At 41.6% G+C, this 27,802-nt stretch overlaps 1 protein-coding gene across 2 annotated transcripts in view; it reads left to right on the top strand.

Moving 5' to 3' along the window:
* Nucleotides 1-26,468, top strand: part of LOC110076706 (sodium- and chloride-dependent GABA transporter 2) — a 72,651-nt gene extending 46,183 nt beyond the window's left edge. For both annotated transcript variants that reach the window (XM_072999874.2, XM_078376292.1), the window contains 9 exons: nucleotides 5,905-6,039; nucleotides 10,347-10,450; nucleotides 12,877-13,001; nucleotides 15,968-16,080; nucleotides 16,590-16,727; nucleotides 21,969-22,071; nucleotides 22,635-22,735; nucleotides 23,947-24,117; nucleotides 25,992-26,468. In XM_072999874.2, the coding sequence (XP_072855975.2) occupies nucleotides 5,905-6,039; nucleotides 10,347-10,450; nucleotides 12,877-13,001; nucleotides 15,968-16,080; nucleotides 16,590-16,727; nucleotides 21,969-22,071; nucleotides 22,635-22,735; nucleotides 23,947-24,117; nucleotides 25,992-26,114 (1,113 nt within the window). In that variant the 3' untranslated portion in view covers nucleotides 26,115-26,468. The remainder of the gene's footprint in view (nucleotides 1-5,904; nucleotides 6,040-10,346; nucleotides 10,451-12,876; nucleotides 13,002-15,967; nucleotides 16,081-16,589; nucleotides 16,728-21,968; nucleotides 22,072-22,634; nucleotides 22,736-23,946; nucleotides 24,118-25,991) is intronic.
* The last annotated feature ends 1,334 nt before the right edge of the window (nucleotides 26,469-27,802 follow it).

The following is a 27,802-nucleotide window of genomic DNA, read 5'->3' as shown; positions in this document are numbered from 1 at the left end:
CTGGCCCATGCCGCCTGTAGTGACCGAGGTCAACATCCCCTTCTTCGGAGGAGGACTGTGAGGGGGAGTACCAGGATGCCACTCGCTTGATTTTGTTACTTCATCCTGGCATCATGTGGGAGAAAGGCAGAAAGAGACGGACAGGTAATGTGGAGGGAACTGTAGTTGTGCTACAAGGATGCTGAAACAGAGAAGCAACTCAGCTCTAGACCACCTACTGTCTGGACACGACTCCTAGTACATCTCATGGCTTTATGTCACCAAGCAACATAAAGAGAAACAAGAAACAGAGGTCCAGATGCTTCCTATGAAGAAGTCCTTAATTGTTTGTATAGTTACAAGCATACGGCTGCATTAAATGGTACAGGAGGACCATCAATGGCTCAGGTTCTGTCTTCTCCTGTGCCTCTTGTTCTATTGTGAGTAATGCAGTACAATGACATGGAAAGAAGTATATGTGTTATGCAGAGGCCAGCATCCTGTAGGATGAAGATTCTCTCCCCCCACCCCCAAAAAAGTAACTAAAATTACATATTCTAATAAGATCTGAAAAACTTGAAAGTGCAGATTATACCAAAAATATTAGTGTAGGATGTATAAGGCTATTTAAAAAATAATACAGTGGACCCTCGATTTACAGACAGCTCGACTTACAGACTTTTGGAGTTTCAGACTTCTCGGGCCGCAAAATTTAGGTTCGACTTGCAGCCGGAGAATCGACCTACAGACCAGAAAAAAACAAAAAATGGAACAAAAACGGAACAAAAACGGCCGGTTACGGATTAATCAGTTTTCAATGCATTGTAGGTCAATGGAGACTTGACCTACAGACTTTTCGACTTGCAGCCACCGTTCCAATATGGATTAATTCCGTAAGTAGAGGGTCCACTGTAAATTCATGTGTCTAAGAACACTTCTCTTTCAGATGTTTCATTTGAATAAGTGTGCTTAGAGACATGAAAGCTTATGAAAAAAATAACCTCTTTGGGGGATATTTGGCTCTAAATTATAACTAATTAATTTAAAAAATGAATTTCCCAGCTGTGAAATGGACTATGTGAGGAGATGATTGAAGCAGGGCTATAAGATCTGGAAGGATAATGGGGTCACTGCTGCTTCTGGAATTCTAAGTTGCAGTCCCAGCCACCAGTTCTGCAGCCGAGGATATCCTTGTTCCAGCTGATAATGAGAGGAAGGCCATGTGCAGTCAAGTCAGTTCTGAGTTATAGAGAGCCTTGTTGAGGTTTTCTCGGTAGAGAGCACTCAGAAGTGTTTTGCCATTCTCTACTTCTGAGGCTGCCCTGGGACTGAGCAGCTTTCTCAAGGCCACATAGGCTGGCACTTCTCCCAGGAGGCACAATGGAGATTTGAACTCTGAACCTCTGGCTCGGCAGCCGGATACTTAACACAGCAAGCCTTTGAATTTAAGTGACCCGTGAGCTCTATGCCAATTCTATGCTTTCAATCCAGAAACAAATTGGAAGGAAATTTCCATTTGGATCCTCTCCAAAGCCAAAGAGGGCAAGAAATAAATAGTCTAAGTTTTCTTGTTTTAGAGCCCCTTGTTGACATGTACTCTTTCAACAGAGGTAATCTTTTAATTTTTCCTTGCTCTTGGACAACCTCAAGATGGAAAAGCATTGAATGAAAATATGCAGCCAGAAATTCTGAAGCTTTGGCGATTTGTTGCTAAGGGTTTTATATTGTGTTTGATACTGGTTTCATGATTTTTCTTCGTATTTCCATGTTTAAGTTTAAGCTGCTTACAGAATTTTGTTACTGGGTGACATATCAATGCTTTAAGTATACCTGTCAATCTGCTCACCAACTTCTCTGAAGGATGCTTAGCTATCTTCCCATGAAATGCGCAGCTAATGCCATTGTGGAATGGTTGAGTTCTTGAGCTTGCTCTTCATTTGCACGGGGGAAATGGTGACAGCGGATAAGGCACTCTGAGTGATGTGGGTGCCACAAAACAGGTCCCTGAAGTAGTGCGGCAAAATGCAGAAGTGTTGCAGTCAAGCCCATGTGGAAGGAGAGTGATGCGGGCGCAGAAGAAACTTTGAAAACCACTTTTCAAGGAGTATTAGCTCAAAGACAAAAAGAACTGATATGAAAAATACTACTGTATTCTTAATTTATTTAATCTATTTATCTATTTTAAATATTTTTAACCTCCCTTTCTCCTTAAAAAGGACCCAAGTCAGCTTACAACAATTAAAATATAGTACTTATGGTTAGTAACAATGAGTACACAATACTAAAAGGATCAATGAATGCCACCTAGAGTGGTCGCAAGACCAGATAGGCAGGATATAAAATAAATAAATAAATAAGTATCAATATTCAATACCAAAAAACCCAAACTAAGCAATACCAAAACACATTCAATGCAGTAAGGTACAACAATCCATTTAAAAACTCCACTCAGGCAGCCTGTGTGCCTGAAAAGAGGGGCCAAAACTCTGGACAATGTCTCGCAGTGGCTTAATGTAGATATCAATTAAAATGGGACATTTTAAAAATGTCTAATAGTTTGTGCTCCTCTAAAGAGGAAATGAAGTGGAATATATGGCTTACATATTGCAAAAAGAATGCTCCTGTAATAAATTTATTTATTTATTTATTTATTGAGCTTCTATGCCGCCCATTTAGACATAGTCTACTCTGGGCGGCTCACAAAATGCAGAATAAAAACAATTAATATGAAATAACAATTTCCAACATTTACACAAAATAGAGTAGATAATGATAGAGAAAGTTACGTAGTGCCCAGTGTTTATATAACCAGGTCTTGAGGTGGTTTTTGAAAATGCCCAGCGAGGGGGCCAGACAAATCTCGGGAGGGGGGGAGCGTGTTCCAGAGCCTGGGAGCCACTGCCAAGAAGGCCTGGTGTCTTGTTTTTTCTTTCCGTGCCTCCCTCGACGTTAGGCTCCTCAGTCGCCCCTCCTGGCTAGATTGGGTAAATGAGAGGATAGGTCTAAGATAAGATAAATAGGAATGCAGTGAAAAAAAGGGTCTGAAAAGTGACACCACTGGTGTACCACTTTCCTGGGTCCTACTGGGTTAACATGTATATTAATTTGACAAACACAAATAGAAAAGTTCCAAGGATTGGTATTTTTAAAAACATACAACAAAATACAAACAATAACTCAAATATATCCCAAGATTAGATATTTCAGGCAGGCAGGTAAGAAAATGATGTTGTTATGTGCTGTCAAGTCATTTCCAATTTACTGTAACCCAAATAGAATTTTAGATTTATGTGAGATGTTCAATGGATGGTTGAGAGTTGCCACTCACCAGTGAATTTCCGCGAGTGTGTGATGATTAGAACCCAGGTTTCCTAAGCCCTAGTCTGATATCATACGCACTATACCACACTGACTTCCAGATAGATGGATATAAGTTCTGTACATCAGCAAGGCACACTGCAGGAGAGGATTGGAGAAGTGATCCATAAAGTCTCCGAAGAACAGAATCCAGTTTGCTTTTTTCTCCCAAGAGTTTGTCATTTAAACAACACACAAAGGGTCTAGTAGCTGAAAGAGCTATAACTTTTTGAAATGTGCAGTCATATTGATTCTGACTTATGGTGAGCCTTGCCAGAGTTTCTGAGGTGTCAAGTATTCAAGTATTATTTTTAAATGATCAAGGCTCCGTACTGGAAGTTAGATTAAGCACCCTCTCTGTTTCTAAATATTTAAAGAAAAATACATAAAAAATAATAAGTAGTTATTTAATAGTGTGTTATATTTCCAAGTAGTAGCCGTGTTAGACTGTGCAAGCATATAAAAAACAAACTAAGCTAAACAAAAGCAGAGAGAGAGAGAGAAAGAGAGAGAGAGAGAGAGAGAGATGCTGTGGCATCTTAAAGACTAACTGCTATATTTTAATGTGAATCTGGCAGGTGCCCACTCAAAGGCAGTACTCAGAGGAGGCAGAGGTAGGAAGCCTGGGCGCTGCCTCTGAGAGGGGGCCCATCAGAGGAGGTGGGGCTGGAAACTGCCAAACACCTGTTTGTCCAAAGGATGAACCATTGAATTGGTGCGCTCATCTCTAAACACAGCTCTAAGATAAAGAGATAATGCTAGGTTAGTAGAGACGAGCTGCAAATTCTGTGAGTCATTGAGGCATTTCATATCTTGTACTGACTTTAGACCTCTGTTTGGTATTAAGTTCTTTTCTTTGAAGCTTTGTTCCATAAACAGCAACAATAATTAGTGGCTAAAAGTGGTGGTGCTGCAGGCTAAACCGCAGAAGCCTCTGTGCTGCAAGGTCAGAAGACCAGCAGTCGTAAGATCGAATCCACGCGACGGAGTGAGCTCCCGTCGCTTGTGCCAGCTCCTGCCAACCTAGCAGTTCAAAAGCATGTAAATGCAAGTAGATAAATAGGTACCCCCATGGTGGGGAGGTTATGGCATTCCGTGTCTAGTCACGCTGGCTGCATGACCACGGAAACTGTCTACGGACAAACACTGGCTTACGGCTTGGAGATGGGGATGAGCACCATGCCCTAGAGTCAGAAACGACTGGACTAAATGTCAAGGGGAACCTTTACCTAGAAGAACACCAGGTTACAGAAAAAAGCAGCAAAAACAACATATGGTAATGACTCTCTGACTTTACCTTTGAAGCTTTTTCTGTAATGGCAGCTGTGGCAGCTGAGAAGGAGCCTGGGTTATGGAAAATAATGGCAGATCACAACATAATTATTGTAGTATTTCCAATTTCAAAAATACAAGCATAAGAAAGGACATTGCAGCACTGTGGTATTTACTCCATGTGGGGCACCTAATGCCAGTAAATAATTGTGTGCTGTCAATTCTTTCTTAGGATGATCCTTGCCAGGACTTTCTAGGTAGAGAGAATTTAAAAGTGGTTTATCGTTCTCTTTTTCTGGAGGTGCTCTGGAATTGTGCAGCTTGCTTAAAAGTACACACGCTGGATCTTCTCCTGGAAGGCACAGTGGGGAACTGACCATCCCAAGTTCTTGCTCTGTACTCAGAGCCTTCATCCCACTCAGCTATCCAGCCAGGTGTGGGCCTTTAACATTATACTGTATCTGCCCAATAGATGTTTGTTTCCTTATGTATTCTCTGCAAAGTTTGGAATAGTTACTTTTCTGGACAGCTACTTCCAGAACACTTTACCCCGCATGGCCAATAGTCATGGAAACTGGGGCGTTCTGGGAGCTGTAGTCCAAACTCTGAGTCTTGGTTCATCTTCTTAGCTTTCACTTCCACTATTTGCTCAATAGCTCAATCAGGCTCGTAAGAATCAACAGCAAAAAGGGTAGAAATGACTGATGGCCCATGCCATGCATTAACATAAGGTCTGAAGAAACGAAATATTAGTATTGCCATGACAGAGTAGCCATCCTTGTGAGCCCCGAGACAAACTGAATCCCTTTAGGTTAAAGGTTCCCCTTGACATTTAGTCCAGTCGTGTGCGACTCTAGGGCGCCGGTGCACATCCCTGTCTCCAAGCCATAGAGCCAGCGTTTGTCCGAAGACAGTTTCTGTGGTCACGTGGCCAGAGTGACTAGACACGGAACGTCGTTACCTTCCCACCGTGGTGGTACCTATTTATCTACTTGCATTTTTGCAAGCTTTCGAACGGCTAGGTTGGCAGGAGCTGGGACAAGTGACGGGAGCTCACTCCGTCGCGTGGATTTGATCTTACGACTGATGGTCTTCTGACCTTGCAGTACAGAGGCTTCTGCGGTTTAACCCGCAGCGCCACCACGTCCCACAATCCCTTTACTCTGTCTCATATCTCCAGATGTGGCATTCAAACCATCATCTGACTTTAGCATAGGTTTATTAAAAGGCCTGCTTTTCTGCATGTGTAATTTGACAGTTTTTCATTTGGTTCCTTCTGTTTTGCTCTTTTGGTAGGTGGTGTACTTCACTGCCACGTTCCCGTACCTCATGCTGGTAGTTCTGCTGATCAGGGGAGTCACACTGCCTGGGGCATCTAAAGGGATCCTCTTTTACCTTTACCCAGACATCACTCGGCTCAGTGATCCCCAGGTAAGTTAAAAGGGAAAAAAAAATCACTTTTGTTTGCCTTTCTCCTTGACTGCCCACTCCAATTCATGTTTCATTTCTCTTTCTTCTACTGCTTTCAAGTCCTTCTTTGCCTTTAAATCATGTTGGGAAAGGGGCATTGCAAAGTAAACAACGGCAGCTTGCAAGATTGGCCCCAAAAGTCCTATTGCTTGACAGAGTGGAGAAGAGACAGAAATGAATTGGACTGCAGCGAAATCTGAATTGAGCATGGGCAGTTGAAAATGATTGTCCACGACCCCAGAGGGCAGCAACCCAATTTAGTAGTTGCAGGACAAGTCAGATGTGAATGCAGTGTGAAGTCAGAGAGAACTCTGCTCTCCAGTAAAAAGGGTATGGCCAGATGGCTCAAGGGGAACAGCTGCCATGGTCGCCTCTCAACTTGCATGAGGCTGTTGTCACGTTCTGCCTAATGGCAGAGCCAGGCCTGGAACCATATAGGAAACAGGGAAGGGCTTATCACAGAGTTTAAAAGTGGTGCTAATGGCTCAGGCGGTCTTAGAAACACACCAACATACTTGCTTTCAAAAAAGAAACATGCAGACCATCGCTGTGAACCACGCTCTGTCAAAAAGGCCAGGAGGTGCTGTGTTCTTCCGTGATGGCCGCCTTGGAGTAGCCTCAAACTGTGCTTCATGGCAAGGCTGTCTTACAACGTCCTGGTCAGCCCTCAAAGTTAAAAAGGCATGTCCTCTTTTCTTTGATCACCCCTCACATCCTCCTTGATCTCGTGCCATTCTCCTCCTCCTCAAGCTTGTAATGTCTTGCTGATGTTTTGCAGAAACAAAATAGAGAGCTGTCCACTCTATACGTCTTTGCTTTGCTTTGCTTTCTGCCAACCGTACATTTGCTGTAATCTTCAGGATGTGTTACTTCTTGCACTTTTTGTTTCGCCGGATCCTGGTGCCAGTTGTATAGCCACAGAACCTGTTTTCAGTGAAAGAGTGGACTCTTCAGTAGTGGTCGTAATAAGGGAAAGGGGGCTTAAGGGCATGTGCAGAGTGCTATGCTCTATGGCTAGCCTTACCTTTAGTTCTCAGGCAACAAATTGTTATTCAATTAGTTTTTATAGTTTCTTTTAATCCCAAGAAGAGGCCCTCTTGGCCTCCAGGGGTTTTTTCAGTCTTAAATGCCAGAATGACTTAGGCACCAGAAAATAGCACATTTAGACCTCAAAGTGTGATAGCACGCAAATGGAGGTGTGAGAGAAAAGTGAATAGACAATGCAGCTCAGAGGTAAGGATCCAGCAAGCATCCTAGTAATAGGAGCGGCAAGAGAGATGTTTGACTTATAAAATATGTAGTAGTTTTAGAAGAGGTAACCAGCCATCTTAGTTTGTGCTAGCATATTAGTTAAAAACAAAATAAAAGTTAAAAAAGAAGAAGACAAAAATGTTGTGGCACCTTCAAGACTAACTGCTGTGTTTTAATGCAAGCTTTTCTGGAGAAGCCCAATTCCTCAGACATAAGAGTGGGCCTCCAGGGCAGCAGAAAAAGGGGAAGACCAAATCTGATATGGATTGACTTCCTTAAGAAAGCCACAAACTTGCATTTATAAGAGTCAAACAGGGCAGTTGACAACAGGACATAGTGGAGATCATTCATTGACAGGGTCACCATAAATCGGAGGAGACTTGACACCAGGTAACAACAAAACATTTCCAAAAAGCTGCTTTTAGCTTCCCTTACACTTTTCATGCACAAAAATCAGAACATGGGAAAGTTACTTTTTTGAGCTACATCTCCCCGAACATTGCACCCAGCGTGGCTACCGACTGCCTAGCATTTTGTGTCAGATGATGGAAAAGAGGGCACTTGAATACTTTTTCACTAAGTGGAACATTGGAAACAGACATTTGCTGCCTCCCACACTAGCTGGGTCATTCTGAGAGCGATGGTAAAACAACAACAACAACAACAAAACCTCTTCCAAGTTTTGGCACAAATGAGTGACAATTTCCAATGCTTGTAGGCAAATGATGTGTGGAGATTGTTTGTGTGTGTGTGTGTGTGTGTGTGTGCGTGTGCGTGTGTGCGTGTGTGTGTAAACACCCTATGCTGGTTCTCTCTCCTTTCTGCCTTGGTCACATACTCTTTCCCCTTTGCCTTACTGAAGGTCCTTTGACCAAATGCCATTTTTAATCTCTTCAGGACAAGCTCTTCCATGTCAAATCCTGGTTCCAGCTGAGCTCCTGTAACAACCTTTTGTGTGGAAGAGAAGGTGTCTCCAAAGGAGATTAAAAGGGGGCCTGCCTGGGGGAAAAATAGGTCAGCGCAACCCTTGGTAACCCTTTAAAACCCCTCCCAAGCCAGCCTTAAAAGGTGGGCGAATGTTTGGCGGAATCAGTAGAATGATGACGGGTGTAGAAGAATGTAGATTTTTGTTTCAAGTCTCTGCCACTGGTCGAATGGGGTGGGGTGGACTCTACAGACAAACAGAACAGAGCTACTAATGGGAAAACTGATAAAGAACAAAGAGAAATGTAGACAGAAGGGTTGTAGGTGATTTTTAGTGGTGAAACTAACAAAACCGATGCAGGCACAGCTATGGCCATATATTCAGTACAGACTTCTTTTGTAACAGTACGCATTTGTTACTCACACCAACAGAAACCAGCTGGATGTGTATCTTTCCCTCTCATGTGGAAATCTGTGGAAAGACATTTAGGGTGAATACTTCTGATAGAGATTAATATATAATAATATTAAAACATACAATATGACTTGACTTTTAAATATAGTTGATTGAAAACATGCCCAGTTTATGTCTTATATAATGACTTTAATATTTTTGAAATAAACTTTTCAAATGTACATTTTTCGTTTTGTATTACTAATTTAGAGTGTAAAAGCGAAACACTGATCTATTTCTGAATATTTGCTTATATTCTTCTAAGGTCTTTGTTTCTGTTTTTTCAGTTTGGACCTTTTTTCTTCTTTGAAAAGGTTCCTTTAAAAATTACTTGTTACTATTACAGTTTGAGTAGGAAAATTAATCCATAACATTTAGTAATATTTTCCTATGGCAATCTAGGGAGATTTCCTCACATGTAGCTCTTGCTTAATACAACAGGTGTGAATCCTTCCTGACAAACAAATAACTGCTGTTCTTGTCACTGGTTTATTTGGTTTACATTCATAAGTCCTCCCAGACACTACAGGCAGTAAATGTAAATACTTAATGTACTTAAAAGGGACAATTGCATTATTAAGGGGACAACCGGTGAGAAAGGATGGATTTTCTTCATGTGAACTAGATTTTCTAGATCACAAGTCTCTTTACTTGCCTTTTGAAATCACAAACTGTGATGTTCCCACTGAGTGGATTTACTCACATGTAAGCCTTGTAGGTGTGACTGCATTAGCCCTTTTGGTGCTGGCCGGTGTGGTCTAAATAGGGTTGCTTGAGTCAGGGGGAGGAGTGATATTCCATTTAGGGTGATCCTTGGGTCCAAATAGCATATCAACCTCAAGCGACCCTTTAGCTCCTTCTGTTATCAATTGAAAACTTCCCCTGCTCCTTTGCAAAGCACAGGGAAAGTGAAATTATTATTATTTGACTCTGCTAGACCATTGCTGATGCACTCAATCATTTAGATTTTATTTTCCCCCCTTTGCCTTGTGGTTGTGGCCATCAAGAAACTACTCACAGCTTTGGCTTCTCGAAGTACTTCACACAAAGGCAAATAATTTTTAAAAATTTAATCTAAATGATTAGGCGCAACAGTGATGGTCTAGCAGAGTAAATAAACCACTCTCCCTTCCCCTCTGCAGAGGAGATGAGGAGGTGTTCGATTTGCTGATAATCTGAAGTGTCTTGCTTATTAAGTCATTTCATGATACCAGAAATTGAAACCGGAAAGAGCCTTGGCAGCTCAATTTTAGTCCATTCCCAGCAATCACATGTACTGAGAATGGTCTAAACTAGAGCGACTCTACCTGCACCAAAAATGTAGAAGCCCCTGAAAGGGGCTCAGCATGGTGTAGGTTGGGGTGCTCTGGGGCAACCAGTTTAACAATTAAATCATGTGGTCACCGGAAAAAAGAGTAAACCACTCTTCCTCTGCAGTGCACCAAACTATGGGACAAATACCTGTCCTAATCTCATATAGCAAGCTTTCTGAAGGCAACATTCTACCAATCTCTAAACAGCCATTATGGGGACAGTCAGCATATCCTTCAAGAGGTACTAGAAAGGCCCTGACAAATATACTTTCAATCATCTTTTTTTTCTTTTTCTTTTTCTTTTTTTCTTTTGGTCTTGCCTGTAGGTATGGATGGATGCAGGCACTCAAATCTTCTTCTCGTACGCTATTTGCCTGGGATGCCTGACAGCTTTGGGCAGCTATAACAAGTATCATAACAATTGTTACAGGTAACTGAAGTGTATCTTTAGAATTCAAGAGTCCACCTCTTCACCTGCTCCTTTGAAAGTGTTTTACTCTTCCTTCTATGTAGCAAGAATAGCAAACCAGGTTGAAGAATCGCTATTCTGTTTCTGACATGGGGAAAGTTACCTTCTTTTGGTTTATAACTCCAGAATATGTGAGCCAGCATGGCATTCTGGGTCTTTTAGTCTCAAAAAGTAACTTTTTTCATATCTATAGCTTCCACATGCCATGAAGTTCCCAAATCCTCTTCCTGCAGAATGAGCGTATCACTTATTTTCTTGTTTCTTTACTGTAAAGGCAAATCACATTTTACAAGAAGCGCTGAACTCCAGAAATGACATCCTCTTGTCAAATTCCACTATAATATATAATATATACAATGAAATTGAGCTTATATTCTGATGTATTGTTATTTCCAAAGTATTTAGTATGGATTTTTTTCTGTTTTGCTTCATCCCTTTTACAGAGAGAATATCGAATGTTGCCATGCCAATTTCAGTATTTTCAATTCTGTTCTGTCTGTTTATAGACCTTTCTTGCACCCATTTCGGAAATTAAAATGTAAAATAGGAAATGCTGTTGAGATTTCTAAAGGCTAATGTGCCTTTAATTGCTGGCTTTCTGTTTGCAGCTTCTGCTTTTATCACTTCTTGTTAAGCATGCAACAAAATGAAACATGCATTCACTGCATCCCAATTAGTCACACTCTTCACTCAATGGGCAAAGTGGATATTTCATTAACTAAAAATGAAAAGAGAAAAGAATGGTTCATATTCAGTTGTTAAAGCCCCACCCTTCTTTGTAGGGAATAGGAACTGAGTAATTACATTGCACTTAATAGACTATAAGTAAACTCCATGCCATGGGACATGGTGCTGCTGTGGGCTACACTGCAGAAGCCTGTGCTGCAGGGTCAGAAAACCAGCAGTCGTAAGATCGAATCCACACAATGGAGTGAGCTCCCATCACTTTGTCTCAGCTCCTTGTCAACCTATCAGTTCGAAAGCATGTAAATGCGAGTAGATAAATAGGTACCATCTCCGTGGAAAGGTAAAACAGCGTTCCCTGGTCATGCTGGCCACGTGGCAACGGAAACTGTCTTCGGACAAGCACTGGCTCTACGGCTTGAAAAATGGGATGAGCCCCACCCCCTAGAGTCAGACACGACTGGACTAAAAATGTCAAGAGGAACCTTTACAGTGGACCCTCGACTTACAGATGGCTCAACTTACAGACTTTTTGAGTTACAGACTTCTCTGGCTGCAAAACTTAGGTTCGACTTGCAGCCGGAGAATCGACTTACAGACCAGAAAAAAACCAAAATGGAACAAAAATGACCGGTTACGGCATTAATTGGTTTTCAGTGCATTGTAGGTCAATGGAGACTCGACCTACAGAAATTTCAACCTGCAGCCACTATTCCAATACGGATTAATTCCTTTAGTAGAGGGTCCACTGTACCTTTAAAAAGGTAAAGGTAAAAATTCCTCTTGACATTTTTTAGTCCAGTCGTGTCCGACTCTAGGGGGCGGTGCTCATCCTGCTTTTCAAGCCATAGAGCCAGCGCCTGTCCGAAGACAGTTTCCATTGTCACGTGGCCAGCTTGACTAGGGAACGCCATTTTAAACTCCATGCCATATCCTACTGCCATATTCAGTGGGAATAATGAAAGGGGACATTGCAAGCAGAAAGCTTCAAATTACCTTTGCAGGAGATCATAGTAAATATAGATGACCCTGGAATTATTAGATAATTTAGCCTTATAATCAGTTTTGGTATACATTCGAGCTGCAATGTTGAATCAGTTAATTCATAGGCTTTCAATTTAAACATGTGGCCCTCTTTATTTGGGTAGCAGGGTTTTTTTTTTTTTAAAAAAAATTCACATAGCTTGAACTGTAAGTCTCTTTAACAATCCATAACTGGCAGGCACTGTTAAAGAGGAATTTCTATTTCATCCCCATGGCTTCTTTCCAGATACATTTTCTTCCGAGAAAAAGGAAGAGTATCTGTTCCTTCGAACCATTATTTGTACAGTATATGCATATGTGCAGATTTAACTGATTCTTTAAAATATATGCAGTTAAATAAGCTATAGCCCTAGAGGACAAACCCTACTGTGAAGAATCACATGTATAAAGACCGCTGCACAAGCAGGTTCTCTACCTCCTAGACTGCCAGTCATACAACAAGTCATGCAACTGATCACAGCCAGGGGAAGAACATGTGTACAACAGACAGCCCAGAAAACAGGCAACAGAGCTGACATAAACTGCCTTCATGCAAAAAGACTCTAGCAAGAATGTTTTTGTCTTTGCATAAAAAGACAAAAGCTTTTTTGTTTGTTCGTTTGTTTGCTGGTGATATCAATGCTTAGTCCTCTGCACTAGTGTTCATTTCTTTTTCCTAGGGATTGCATTGCTCTATGTTTTTTGAACAGCGGCACCAGTTTTGTAGCTGGTTTTGCAATCTTTTCCATCCTGGGCTTTATGGCACAAGAACAGGGAGTGCCTATTTCTGAGGTGGCTGAATCTGGTGAGTAGTCTGTGCACGTAGTATTTATTTTGAGCATGCAGAAAAATAGTAGATTGGGATCATGATCATCATAGCACTGTCTGTCTATATAATTTTCTTCTTATGCTAAGTAGGGTCATAGATAATCTCCTGTCCCACTTTTTAAATATTTATTGGTTAATTAAGTGGCTTAGGTATCTGACTGAAGGTCAGAGGTTAGCAGTTTGATTCCCCACTGTGTCTCCTGTGAGTAGAGCCAGACTGTGTGGCCTTGGACAAGTTGCACAGTCCCAGAATGGCCTCAGAAGAAGGGAATGATGAGCCACATCTGAGTACTGTATTCTGTATCTGGCAAACAATAATCTGTTAGGCATCCTTCAGTCTCGAAAGACTGTGGTAACGCTCTCTGTATGGAGGACTTGGAACAGCGTCTAGTGTGGCTGAGAAGGCCAATTCGAGAGTGACAATCCCTTCCACATTGAAGCCAAATGCAATCTGTCCCCTGTCCAGCTCCCTGATTTTGCTGGCTTCAGGACTGCCTCTTTGTCTCAGCCTGCTGAGCAAGGGTCTCTTCAAATTGGGAGAGGCCGTGATGCACTGCCTGCCTCCAGGCTGAACGCACATGGTTTCCCATGTGTTGAGATCCCTTCCTAAGGCCTTCAGATCCCACTTGCAGATGTCCTTGCATCACAGCTGTGTTCTCCCTCTGGGGCGAGTTCCCTGCACTAATTCTCCATATAGGAGATCTTTTGGAATCCGACCATCAGCCATTCTCATGACATGCCCAAGCCAACATAGACGTAACAATAACACACCACATTTCCACCAGTGAGCTCAAGACAGCACACATGACTCTCCTCCTCTCTGCTTTATTCTCCAAACAACCCTTTAAGGAAGTCATAGTGAGAATATATGACTGGCACAAGGTTACCCAGTGGGTTTCATGGTCCAGTGGGAACTAAAACCTGGATTTGGCAGGGCCCAGTACAGTACTTTCACCACAGCACCACATTGCAGGGGTACAGTGTGCAATGTACGGTTAAGCTGATCTTCCCCAACCAGCACTTATAAATATCTATCATCATAGGCATCCTTCAGTCTCGAGAGACTATGGTAACATGCTCTGCATCAAGGAGTGTCCTCTCCAGAGCATGAAGCCCGGGTAAGGTAATATGGAGGATAGGCTGTTTCCCAAGCAGCAGATCCCCCCTCTCCACATTGCTGAAATGGTCCAATGGAAAGGCAAGAGCCAATACAACTGGTTCCAGCAATGTCGCAGGAGTTGGCAGAACAACGCGAACTGCCTCCGGGACTCCAGCCCCGGATTTTGCCTCTAGGTTAACTCCTGAAGCCTTTTCCATGAGTGGATATAGCCACAAGGCAGTGGAGGTTTGAAATTGGAGTTTTCCTTCTCCTAGATGGGCTGCCTTCCATGGCTGACGAGCCCCACCTACCCGGCCAGGGCATCAACACCAGTCCCAAACTTTGAATGTGGGTTGTGTGTGTGTGTCCCAGATCCACCAAGTAGAAATAAAATAAATAAAATAAAATAAATAAATAAAGTAGAGGCACAGAAGAGCCAGGGCTAAACATTGCCCAGAGGGCCATACCCAGCCCCCCCAAGAGATGCCCCATTCTGCCTGGAAATGGGATGTGTGTGTGTGTGTGTGTGTGTGTGTGTGTATTTGGGGTGGTGGTGGAGGGGGACAGCCCCTCTGCTTACATACCTCCACTCACCATGGCAAAGTTGTATTAAGTTCTCACTTTGTCATGCAAATGAATGAGGCTTAGCCGAGGGGCACCAGAAAGGGAGACGGAGGGTTTTTTTTTTTTAGGGGGGGGGAGCCTGAAGCATCCTGTGAGGGGAAGATGAAACCCAGACTGCTTTTATTTATAAACTCAGCCGAATCTCAGCCATGCCTGGACAGAATCTCCCAAGGGGGTGGGGTGGGGGGCTTCCCCACATATACCTGTGTATGTAGCCACATCTGGCATAAAAAGGAAACACAGGCTACAGGCGTCACATACAAAGGCAAGGAAAGAGGTTGCTTTTTTTTTTTTTGGCCCCATAACAATTCATTGAGTGTCGAGATGGGAAAAATTACTTTTCGGGTATTGCAAAGCCCAGAAGACCCTAACCAGCATGACCAGTAAGTTGTGGATTTGAACATGACTACAGAATCCAGTTTGAACAAGTTCACAAATGGACAAGAAAACAGGGATTCTAACTGCGGCCTTATGGGTGTTTAACAAACCATGGTTTGTTGGCAAAGACTAGGGCCCACACATAACAACAAATCAAGATTTCAATGCATACTGTGGCTTGTGGTCAATCTCAGTCTGCTGACCTAGAACAATTGGCATGGCCTGCTATATGTAGCAAGATGTGAATTCATGGACTGGTTACGTCTGCAACTTTCCCGTCTCTGTGCAACATAGCAGGATTAGCGACAAAGGCAAAGAAAGAGGTTGGACTTCCTGCACTACAATATATGGAAAATGGCAGCACAACAAAATTGAAAGTGCTTCCCCCACCTCTTCCTGTGTTAACCTGCCTCTGTATAATGAGGCTTCTCAGCTGTCAGTTCACTAAGAGCTGCCAGATGAATCTTATAAGAAATCACTCAAACTATCCTCAGCAATGTGAAGGTGGTCATGTCTGCAGCGCTTGCATATTATCTAGATCAATAATGGCAGGTTCATGCCTTAGAGGCTGTAGACATGCATAGGAAATGTTTCATCTGCACACCTAAAAAAATGTGATATGACTTTTCCAGGAAGGGAAGCATTCCAGGCATTGAGTCTTCTTCAGCCTAGTGCCCACCAAATGTAGACATTGGAAATAGCCATGGCACATGTCCAACACTTCAGTGAGAATTACGCCTTTCTCACTGGCGTTGCTTCCAAGCCCCACCAGATATCAACAGTGCATCTCCACAAAGTCTTTTATTCAAGCACATTCAAGTTGGTAACTTCTTTCTTTACAGGGCCTGGCTTGGCGTTTATAGCATATCCACGAGCTGTCGTCATGCTCCCATTTTCCCCTTTATGGGCTTGCTTCTTCTTCGTTATGGTGGTTCTGCTGGGATTGGACAGCCAGGTAAAGATGTGTTGAATGGGGATGTTCAGACCACCGCTGAACTACTTTATCTGGCAAATAGAAAACAGTCTCTTTAACGTGGATGGCAAGCAGCAGCTTCATGTTTGCGTTCGACTGATTCTATATAATTAGGTTTTGAGCCTTGTGATGTCCAGCTTATCAATTGTGGGGGAACATTGGGAGGGATACGACATGTGTAACTCTCTGTCACCCCACAATTGGTTGTGAACCATATGGGTTTTGCTGCTTTTTAAAAGCATACAAAAAGATGCAAAGATGTGGGTTACCAGAGGGCAAAGTGGCTTGAATGGACACATTAAGCACTGATCCCTTTGGGGAAAGAAGCCTATTATTATCTTTCTATAGCCACATTTGCCAAGAGCATTCAAGAGAATATTTGACATTGTGACAGTGTATTCGGTCCCTTGTGAATGGCTCAATGGGTTAAAAAAAGGATCTGTTCTATGGTATGAAAGTACCCATAAATGCCTCAATTCTTGTCTCCTTAGTTTGTCTGTGTGGAGAGCCTGGTGACTGCCCTAGTTGACATGTACCCTGGCATTTTTCGGAAAAAGAACCGGAGAGAAATTCTAATTCTTCTGATCTCTATCATCTCCTACATTGTGGGACTAGTCATGATTACAGAGGTATGGATATGGACTTCAAGGAAATAACTCATATTTATTCCCTTTCTTCATTTTTCATAAGACACTTAAAATGTAGAATTCAGTTGCAATCACAGATGGAAAAGCAATTCAGCAGGTTTACATTTTGATATGAAAATATCCATTTTGAACTTGACAGGGATGGTAGTGGAATAAAGCACATCTTCCCTTGGCAATCTGTATACATATTTCCAACCCTTGTAATGCATTTTGTTGAAGAAAGTATGTATACAAACCCATGAATACAATTGAAAAAAGTGCATAATTTAATATGTCTATAATTGAAGATGTGCAGAAGCACACCTTTGCGTATGGCAATACAGTGGTGCCTCGCTTAACGATGTTAATTGGTTCCCAAAAAAACATCACTATGGGAAAACATCGCTAAGCGAAACACCATTTCCCATAGGAATGCATTGAAAACTGGTTAATCCGTTCCAATGGGAACAGATTACCCTCCTTAAGTGAAAATCGCCATAGGAAACATCGCTAAGTGAAACAATGTTTCCCCCATTGGAATGCATTGAAGCCTGTTCAATGCATTCCAATAGTTTTGCGATGTCCGTTTTCGCTATTTTTAAAGTGTCTTAAAATGTTCAAAAACTGTTCTAAATGCTTGGGATCGTTGGTGCACCTTGTAAAACCTTTGCAAACTTAATTTGGCTTTGTTCTGACTCTTCGTTAATTTTTGGTGAATTTTTCCCCCCATTGGAATGCATTGAACTGTAGGTTTGACAGCTGTCAAACCTACAGTTCATTGCATTCCAATGGGGGGGGAAATTCACCAAAAATTAACGAAGAGTCAGAAGAAAGCCAAATTAAGTTTGCAAAGGTTTTACAACGTGCACTAACAATCCCAAGCATTTAAAACAGTTTTTGAACATTTTAAGACACTTTAAAAATACCGAAAACGGAACATCGCTAAGTGAAACAGGGGACCTAAACTGTCATCACTAAGCAAGACAAGGTCCCAAACATCGCTATGCGAAATTTCCCCATAGGGAACATCGCTAAATGGAGCGCAAAATCGCTCCAAAAACCTCATCGCTAAGCGAATACATCGTTAAACGAGGCAATCGCTAAGCGAGGCACCACTGTAGACAAAACATTCACATTCTGAAAAATATTTAACATAAAAATCCACACAAATGTCTGTGAAAAGAAACCCTTCCCCCAGTACAATATGGAGGAGGGACAGTTTGAAAATTCCAGTGGGATTCTTTGAACTGCCATGAAAACTAGATTGAAGGCTTTCACATCACTAATTGCAAAAACAAAGAAATGAGCATCTTTGCTATCAGAAGTGGAGCTGTTTGATACAGTAAAGTAGGTAGGATTATCTTTTAATAGCTTTCAGAAGTGGCAAATTAGCTTTGCTTTTGTTTAGTGAAATGATAGGCTCTGTCCACATGTTGATTTTGGAAATGTAGCAGGTTTAAAGGGTGAAGCATGTTGTAACCCCCAGTTGCAGAGCTACCTGTTCCTCTAATCTGAGATGGAGATATCATTAATGAACAGGATAGAGTTTGCTATGTATTCCTGCTGTTGCAGCTAATGTCAGGATTATGGTCTTGAAAGCACAGGATGTGGTATTCTTGCTGAAGCTAAGTAGGTTTGGGTCTGGTCAGTGCTTGAATGGAAGATTGCTTGGGTCCTTGGATATGATTTTGCCTTGAGTTCTTTATCTAGGACAGAAATTGGGGCAGTTGGCCATGATGATAGTACAACAGCAGGTTTCCAGAACGTGCGAAACTAGAGACTGGACAGAAATACCTAGAATAGAAATTCCCAAACATTAAACTCCAGATGTGGTTAAATTCCCTAGCTAGCCCAGCCAATGCTCAGAGCTATTGACAGTTATTGGAGAGAAAAAACATCTGGGACCCCACGTTTGTGAACCTCTGGGCTTTGATTGTTCTTACATTCTAAAATGTAGTGATCAACATCCTGGAGGGTAGGAGGTCTGTATTTCCCACTGATTCACTGGGGTGGTGCCTCTGCTTTCATATGGATTCCCTGCTGTATCCTGCTTCTGCTGTGAAAAAAAGCTGTGTTTTACTATTAAGGAAGCCATTTTGCCATATTTAGAACACAGTGCATACTTCCTGCACGTCTTGTTCTCAAGTGCTCCCAGAAGCCTCCTGGAAATGCCCATGCACTTTATTAGTACAACTATTCAAAAGAAAGAAACACTTATCCCTATTCACTTCTTCACACCAAAATAAATTTGAAAATCTTATTACTCTCTAAGCTACAAGTCTAATTATCTTCAGTCTTTAAATATACGATCCTTTGATTCTGATTTCTATAACCGGAGATACGAAAATGGATGCAGCCCAGATATTGATTATGCCCTGGAACTGCCTTTTTGTTCTGTGGATGGAAATGCAGGACAATTGTGATCAGACACCACTAAGTGTATTGGCATCAATCAGGCGGGCCTTATTATTTTCCGACTTGCTACAGAGACATAAAATATTTTGTGTAGATGTACTCCTCTTGGATACCTTACATTCTTAGTTACCATCCACAAGAAGACTTAAATATAGATCTCCCCCACATTCCCAGACTATAACTTAACCATCCCTTTCCCCCCTCTTGTAATAATAAGAGGCTGAAAAGAGAACATTGCTAAGATTGCATTCCAGAGACAAGTCTGCAACCCTGGCCTTCTTGTCGCGCTGTAGCATATTTTAAGGGAGGGTCCTGGGTGTGTGTGGAGTTTTATAATAATTTATCCATACAGGACACTCAATCCAACACATGCACCACTTGTTATTCATGACCTCTTAAAATTAAGATCATTTGACAACACATAATTTTTTTCAAATTATGATGGTTGTGAGGAGGGAAATGGAGGTAGAAATAGAAGCAACAGCATTCTTTCCTTTAAACGTGTATAAAGAGCAATGTTTTCTGATAGGCAGGAAGAGGGAAAAACCAACTACAAATATGAAGTGGAAATATGGAGTGGAAGATAGATATACCTAAAACATCCCTGGGCAGTTTACAGCCTCAGGGGCCACATTGGTCTTAGAAACCCACTCAGAACCAAGTGAACCCAGCCTGTACCTACTACTTCCATGAGAGACTGGTAAACAAAGCACTAAATATCATTTAAACAGATTACAGTGGTGCCTCGCAAGACGATTTTAATTCGTTCCCTGAAAATCGTCGTCTTGTGAAAAAATCGTCTTGCAAGGTTCCCTATGCATCGGTCTAAAAAAAGTAGATCTTGCAAAGCATCAGTCTTAAAAAAACAAAGTCTTGCAAAGCACGGTCATAGAAAAAAAATCTTGTGAGGCACCATAATGATCGCAAAAACCAACCGTCTTGCGAGTTTTTCGTCCCACGAGGCAATCGTCTAGCGAGGCACCACTGTATTTCCTTTAAAGTAAGGCAGTGCTCCCCACTTATTTTGTTTGGCAAGACGCAAACTGGCCGGTGCTGTCTCCCCACTCCTTTATGTCAGACTGGATTGAAGCCTGTTGCCCCCACTCCGCCTGCCTGAAGTTCTCATTTAAAAAACTCCTACCAACCAATGAAAGCTAGCAGAGAGAGAAAACCTTTCCCACTGGCCAATCGGAAGCCAGCAGGGGATCCTCCATGCTGTCTTCCTGGCATCCCCAGGAGACTGGAGTAGCCACGTGGGGCCCTTAATGCTGACTCCAGTCCTGCTGTCACCAAGGGGCTGTCAATCCGGCAGTAACTGGAGAACCTCGGGTAACTCTTCTTTGAAGAGTTTTCTTGGAGTGTAAGTCTTCTTTAAAGATTGCACTGAGCAGTGGGTTGGACTTGGTGGCCTTATAGAGCCCTCCTGACTTCATGATTCCATGATTCTAAACAATGTGTTTGGAGAACATGCACCTGATCTTGCATAACTGCTTAAAAATAATTTATTATCTCTAATGTACAAAACTTTTCAACAACCATTTAGAATTTTATTGTTTTAATTGTTAAACATCAACAACAGTAGTTTTTTTAAAAAGCAAACACACAACTGAAAAAGAGTACCTCTTAAGATTATATACGTATATGGTTGTGCCTGAGTTTAAAAGAAGTGGATTGGTTGTAACTATACATATGGTGCCATAAAGATTATTTTGAAATAATGAAGGATTACATATAATCAGAGTAGTTTCTACCCTGTTTCCCCAAAAATAAGACCTAACCTGGAAATAAGCTCTAGTATGATTTTTCATGACGCTTGTAATATAAGCCCTACTCCCAAAATAAGGCCCAGTTATGTGAAATCCCCCTCCACCATTGTGCAGCATTGTGCAGCAACCAGAAGATGACTGTATTTGAATAAATGTAGATTGTTGTACATGGAAAAACTAAAACTTCCCCGAAAATAAGCCCTAATGCGTTTTTTTGGAGCAAAAATGAATATAAGACCCTGTCTTATTTTCAGAGAAACACGGTAGGTTGTGCATCTTGTTCATCTTAACCTTTTTGTTACATCAAGTTGGGGAAGATTAGGGCTGCACTAAATATACCCGTTTCGATCCCCCCTGAAAAGATAGTTATTTCAATCATATTTGTAAAAATAACAATCTCTTCCAATCCTGCTTAATGTCTTTCCCCTTATGTCCTATGTCTATTTCCTCTTTGGTAGTAATTCGAACCAATCAGGGAACATGTTGTAAATGGGATGGCTGCAGTGTGAAAAAGCCAATTAAGATGATGATCACATTTAGCTAGACAATGATATCACTGTAGGCAAGCACAGGCAACTGAGAAAGTGAAAATGAAGGGAAGGTTAGTTTGTATCTAAAATTCTTGGGAAGTATTGAAAATTATTTATTTGAAAACTGTACATGTTTCTGTTATTCTGAAAGTGGTCAAAATCCTATTACCAATTTACAGCTAAGTAAGAAAAATAATGTAAGTTTCAGAGGCAAATCATTGCTCATTAATGAGGTGCTGGTTGCTTTTTTGTACATCTACAATCTTGCAGGTAGAAAGATATAGTCCTGAAATGTTAACAAGTGGGAATTATATGGTAAAGTCCTGAACTGATGTCTGGAGAAGAAGCTTCTAAAACAAGAGGTTTATATTATATTTCAAATCAGACCTACTTGAGAGGACTTAATGCGCTTAGAAATTGTCAGACAGCACATACTGTACAGTATTCATATATTAACTGCAACTCTTTGATTTCTGCCTTGCATTCCTTCCTCTTTGCTTCCCTTTCTACATTATTTGTGCTCTTCTTTTCAGGGTGGGATGTATGTGTTCCAGTTATTTGACTACTATGCTGCTAGTGGGATGTGCCTGCTCTTTGTCGCCATTTTTGAGACTCTTTGCATTGGCTGGGTATATGGTAAGTACAACTAGGCAGAAAACATGCAATATGCTGGTAAGATCCAGCTGCGGCCCCTGAAACAATGCTTTAGAAACAACACCTGGGCAACCAGGCATGGAGGTGCACTAATGCTGATTCTGCCATACAATTGGAATGGCATGGTGGGATCTTTCCAGGCAATAGCCGTAGGCAAACAATTTGCCTATAGACCTACTCTGGTCTGGGTCTGACCCTCAAGAGGCCTTTTCCTCCATGTTTAAGTCTCTGGAAGGCTCTTTTTCCAAGAGACAGGTGAAATTGTGTTGGTACACTGAGGTTTTGTGAGCTGGTGGATGCAAGTAAGCAAGGGAAAAGGAGGAGAAAACCCTTTGATATTACCCTGTCCGGCACTGTCCGGCTGCAAAGAGACGTGACTGATCATTGCTTTGCTTTGATGCAACGTACTTACTCACTTGTTTCTGTGTAGCCCACCATATTGCTTCTTTCCCCAACTAAAATATCTAACCGTCTTTTCCTCCTTCACTCCATGTGTTCTGGCAGGCTAGTTTCCCTCTCTGTAACCTTTATGTGTCCTTTCACAGGTGCGGACCGCTTCTATGATAACATTGAAGACATGATTGGCTATCGCCCATGGCCTCTCATCAAATACTGTTGGTTATTCATTACACCAGCTGTCTGCCTGGTGAGTGAGTTATCTTGGTCTGGAGACTCAAGAGGAAAGAACACAGATGGGCAAATGAATAGTAAATTAGGCTGTTTTCATAATTGAGATTATGGCCTGCCTTGTCAGAGAATAAACCTTAGAGTTTTCTCCCCCAGCCTTTGCAAGAGTTGTTGTTAATGGTTGAGCCAGTTGAGCACAAAGGAAGTTACAGCCCAGCACATTCATGGGTAGCTTCAGCAAGCTGCCTTAGCAGAACAGCATTTTAAAGAGTTTCTTGCTACCTAGTCATTTTAGGCCATCATTTTAAAAAAAAATCATACTTTTGGTACATAACGAGAAGATGAGAATCAATGGAGAATACAATAATGCTTGGAGAAGTTGAAGGCAGGAGGAAGAGAGGAAGACCAAATAAGAGATGCAATGATTCCAAAAAAGGAAAGCCTGGCCTTGTGTTTGCAAGAGCTGAGCAGAGCTGTTGATGACAGGACATTTTGGAGGTCACTAACTCATTGAATCACCATAAATCATAAATGATTTGATGGCACATTAAAAATAACAAAAGAGAAATAAAAGAAAGAAGCATGATGTTGTGGGGGCTTCATGGTCCAGCGCCTGGATTTGTGTCCTGTTGGATTTGTGTCCTGTGTATAGCCTTGATGATATTACTCATTAAATTAAAAAAAAAGAGATAAAAGTGTTAGGAGACCTGCTCATGGATATCCCATGCCTTGTTTAGTTTGTCTCCGATTATACCGATTTTTAAAAAAAACTTATTTGTCAAGTTATGTTGGGAAAATATTTCCACAGGATGAAATAAATATCAAACTTAGAGAACAGACCTTGCAGAACAGGCTATTTTGATGCAGAGAAGGTGTCACTACACAGTGAGGGAAATGTGAATTAAAATGTGTGTCTGTGTGCTCAATTGGTCTTTCCTTTCTGCATCAGTTTGAAGTGATAACATGCTCTGGACCAAAGTGAAAGAATTTGCTTTTTAAAAATGTGAAGGATCTCTGGTGGGGAGGAAAAGCTACAGATTGAGGCTGTGGGACTTCAGACTGATTCACATTTCCCATTGTATCATGTGAGCAATTGGTAAAAAATGTAAATCAGATTGTTCCAAAACCATAGTATTTCCCTCATCCCCTCCCCCATGTAGTCAGGCTCTCACTTAGCAAAAGTTAGTGCATCTGTCTAATCCTTCCATTTTTTGCTCTTTCTCCTCCCAGGCGACATTCCTGTTTTCCCTGATTAAGTACACCCCACTGACATACAACAAGAAATATGTGTACCCATGGTGGGGAGACACTGTGGGCTGGCTGCTCGCTCTCTCTTCTATGATCTGTATCCCACTCTGGATCTTCTACAAACTTTCCACCATTAAAGGGCCCCTGAGAGAGGTGAGACAGCTTTTTGTGGAATAAGTACTGGGATTAAAAAAAAAAAGACTGGTTGGGTAACCGAAGCTTGCTAGACATCTGTTTATTGACAAGAAGGTTCTTTAAGCTGGGTTCATTTTGTCAAAATATCATTAATGGGAGTCTGGTACCAATCTGCCAAGGATCACTTTGTTAGCTACAACCGCTAGTAGCTTGATTGGATTTGAGTTGCCTCAGGGGCTTCAGAGAACAAACTGACTTCCTTTGTGCTTGTCATTGACACTGCTTTTGAAATGTCACAGTTCAAGAGCTTTGCTTTGAAGTTCCTTGATACTTCTCTCCTCCATTTTCCTATGCTTATTGACCTTTTTCATATATTTCCCACATGACATTTTAAAAATCAGTCCCATGAATATAAGGATGGTAACAGGTTGGGCAGAGCTGTTATTGAAAGAACTTTAAGTCCACACACATGTGTTCTTTGGAAACCCATAATAACTAACTCCGAGTTGCTCCTTCATAGCATTTAGGGAGATCATTTCAAGCTTCTCCAAGAGTATCAATCTTCAGTGGTCTTGCTGTAGTTTGCTGTACATCAGTATGTTTTAAGATTTGTTGTTGTCATTCCTTTTTCAAATATTTCAGTTAAACAAACATGCATGTGCTGCTGAGAAGAAGGCACATGTGGTCTGAAACATGGGCTGGGAGAGATAGTATGCCATTGCCTCCCTTACTGGTACCCCAGGTACATTTTTGGTTCACAGAGTGTTTCCAATAATGAGAATTATGGAGCATCAAACTGAATCTGGCTTATGATAACCTTCCCAAGGTTTTCTAGATATCAAACACTCTCAGAAGGGATTTGCCAATCCCCCTCTTCTGGTGGTGCTCTTGGACTGTGCTGCTCTTCCAAGGATGCACAGGTAGAGGGCAAGTAAACCCATCAAACTATCCATGCACCACATAGTAGAATTCATAATTAGAATATTTTGTTTCAGTGAAAGAATGCTTGGTTTGAAAGAAGTTCAGGGCTTCACTAGATGGGACATTGCTCCTGTGTTTTAAAAAGTGTTCCTTTGAGAGGTAAAAACTGTTTATTCTAACACAGTTTGATGTCAAATTAGATGGCTTTTGTTTATACTGGGTTATTTGAGAAATAGCATACCTTTCTTTGCATGTCTGGTGTCTCAGGCATGTAGGACTGAAAAATCTGCAAGTCTGGAGGGCTAAACAAGAGGAGGAAAGAGACATTTGCCTTAACAAGTCATCTGACACCAATCAACACACTCCATGGAATTATATACTCCATGGAATAGAACTGGGCCACCACTCCCAAATCTGAACCTACCTTCATTGGGTTGAACATTTATAATCCCAAAGAAGTGATGTTCTCAGTTCCTCATCCAAATCAGGCTAGGATCAATTTTCTTTTAAATCAGTTCTTCAACACAAACTCTTTTAATATATAATCATTTAAATTAATAAAACTAAATATTTGCAGACAGAGCAAAATAAAGCATAATACATTTATTGTCCACAGTGTATGTGTGAACGCAAAAAAAAAAAATACAAAGAAACCAAAATTTGAACTCATAAACTGTGAAATGATCCAATAAGAAAACCCGTAGGGTTAATGATGTTCCAGAGAACATTGTAAATCCACCAAGATCATTCTGTTCTTTAAGGCTTAGAAGAATAATGTAGGGCAGAGAAGTATATTGTAATCCACAAACAAAGTTATCTTCCCCTGTCCCCTGGTCCTCTAATCTCTCTTCTTCAACTGTTGGTCTCAATGGTCATTTCCCAATGTTTCCTACTTGCATCCCTCCTATTATGCAAACAGAATCTTCTAAGCCTTACCAGAATCCCTTCTTCCTATCTGCTTTGTCTTTCAGAGACTCCACCAACTAGTCTGTCCAGATGATGATTTGCCCCAAAGAATGTGCTCAAGCCATCAATCCTTTCCTCCCATTGGAACTGGAGTCCTGATGTTGACGGAATTGGATTCTCGCTGTTAAGAGGAAAGCACACCCTTCTTGCACTGGACAATCCAGAACTATTCCTGGTGGTTTGGGAGAGAGGGCCCAGTGAACCACTGACTTCCCTTATTCCTTCTAAAAGGATCAGTGGTGGCTGCTAGGGAAAGAGACCTCACCTGAGAACCTGTGGTGGAAGCAGATGCTGCGTCAGCTTCCGTTTGGCAGTATCTTTACAAGAGATGATTCCAACTAGAATGCTGACCTGGAAGTTCTTCTGGGAGTGAAACAGGAAGCACTGGATCCTGGGATGGAAATACTCAATCCAATCACAGAGGGTTTATTTTGTGAAGTGGCTTTCCATTCCATCTATAAAGTTATTGTTCCTTCCACTGATCTGGGCTTTTTGTGCGTGTTTGTGTGCACTTAGAGAAGCACGTAAGACGTAAATTGGGAACCTGGGTCCCTCCTTTGTCTGACTCAGGTACATTACCTTAGTATGATTCTTTCCTCACTGCTTACACCGCCTTTTGGTCTTCTTATGTCACAGGTCAGAATTGTTCTGCCTTATTCCTTAAGAATCAAATGACTTAGAGCAACAACAGAACTGAAAGCTACCTGGGGATAATTTCCATTAAAACAACTATAGCATGGCTGGATGAGTTAAATTAAAACCTTGCTTACACTCAGTCCTGCTCCTGTCTAGTACAATTTATAAACAACAACTGTGTGTTAATTGCTGATATACAATTAACATTATCTTTGATATTCATTCAGGTCTCCAGAGCAAAGCATGAAAAGAAAAGAACACGCCTCTTGAATTTTCACTGCTTTGCTGCTGAAGATAAATATATTTTTAATATATGGGCTCACCTAGAAGTGTTCTTGTAGGGACTCTGCCTTACTTAGCCTCATGGCCTCTAGACATGTTGGATTGTGACTCCAACTTCCAACCCCCAGCCACTTCGGAAATTACTCAAGTTAGACTCTGGAACTTCTAGAGGGTGCCCAGTTGGGAGGGAAGGCTTCCCAGTCCAAAATACATGTTCTTCTCCAGTATCGAACTAGGGATGGGGCAAGTAGTAGCAGTTGTATTTATGAAATTTGTTGTTAGGTGCCATCAAGTCACCTCTGACGTACAGCAAGCAACCATAGAAATGAACAATCTACAAAATGTCCAGTCTTCAACACCCCTGCTCAGCTCTTGCAAATTCTAGCCTGTAGTTCCTTTAGGGCAGTGGTCCTCAACCTTGGGCCTCCACATGTTCTTGGACTTCAACTCCCAGAAATCCTGGCCAGCAGAGGTGGTGGTGAAGGCTTCTGGGAGTTGTAGTTCAAGAACATCTGGAGGCCCAAGGTTGAGGACCACTGCTTTAGGGAGTCAATCCATCTTGCATTCGGTCTCCCACTTTTCCTGCTGCCTTCAACATTTCCTAGCATTATTGTCTTTTCCAGAGAATCCTTTCTTATCATTATATACCCAAAGTAGGACAGCCTCAATTTTGCAATTTTTGCCTCCAGACATAGGTCAGGTTTGATTTGCTCTGAAAACCATTTGTTCATATTTCTGGTGGTCCAGGGTATCCACAAAGCTCTCCTCCAGCACCACATTTAAATTAAATCAGTTATTTCCCTGTTACCTTTCTTTACTCTCCAGCTTTCACACCCATACAAGACTGTGAGATGATCTTGGCCTTGGTCTCCTGTGACACATCCTTACACTTTATTAT

The sequence above is a fragment of the Pogona vitticeps genome, chromosome 5 (genome assembly GCF_051106095.1).
Source record: "Pogona vitticeps strain Pit_001003342236 chromosome 5, PviZW2.1, whole genome shotgun sequence".
Lineage (NCBI taxonomy): Eukaryota > Metazoa > Chordata > Lepidosauria > Squamata > Agamidae > Pogona > Pogona vitticeps.
This window is presented reverse-complemented; position numbering and strand designations above follow the sequence as displayed.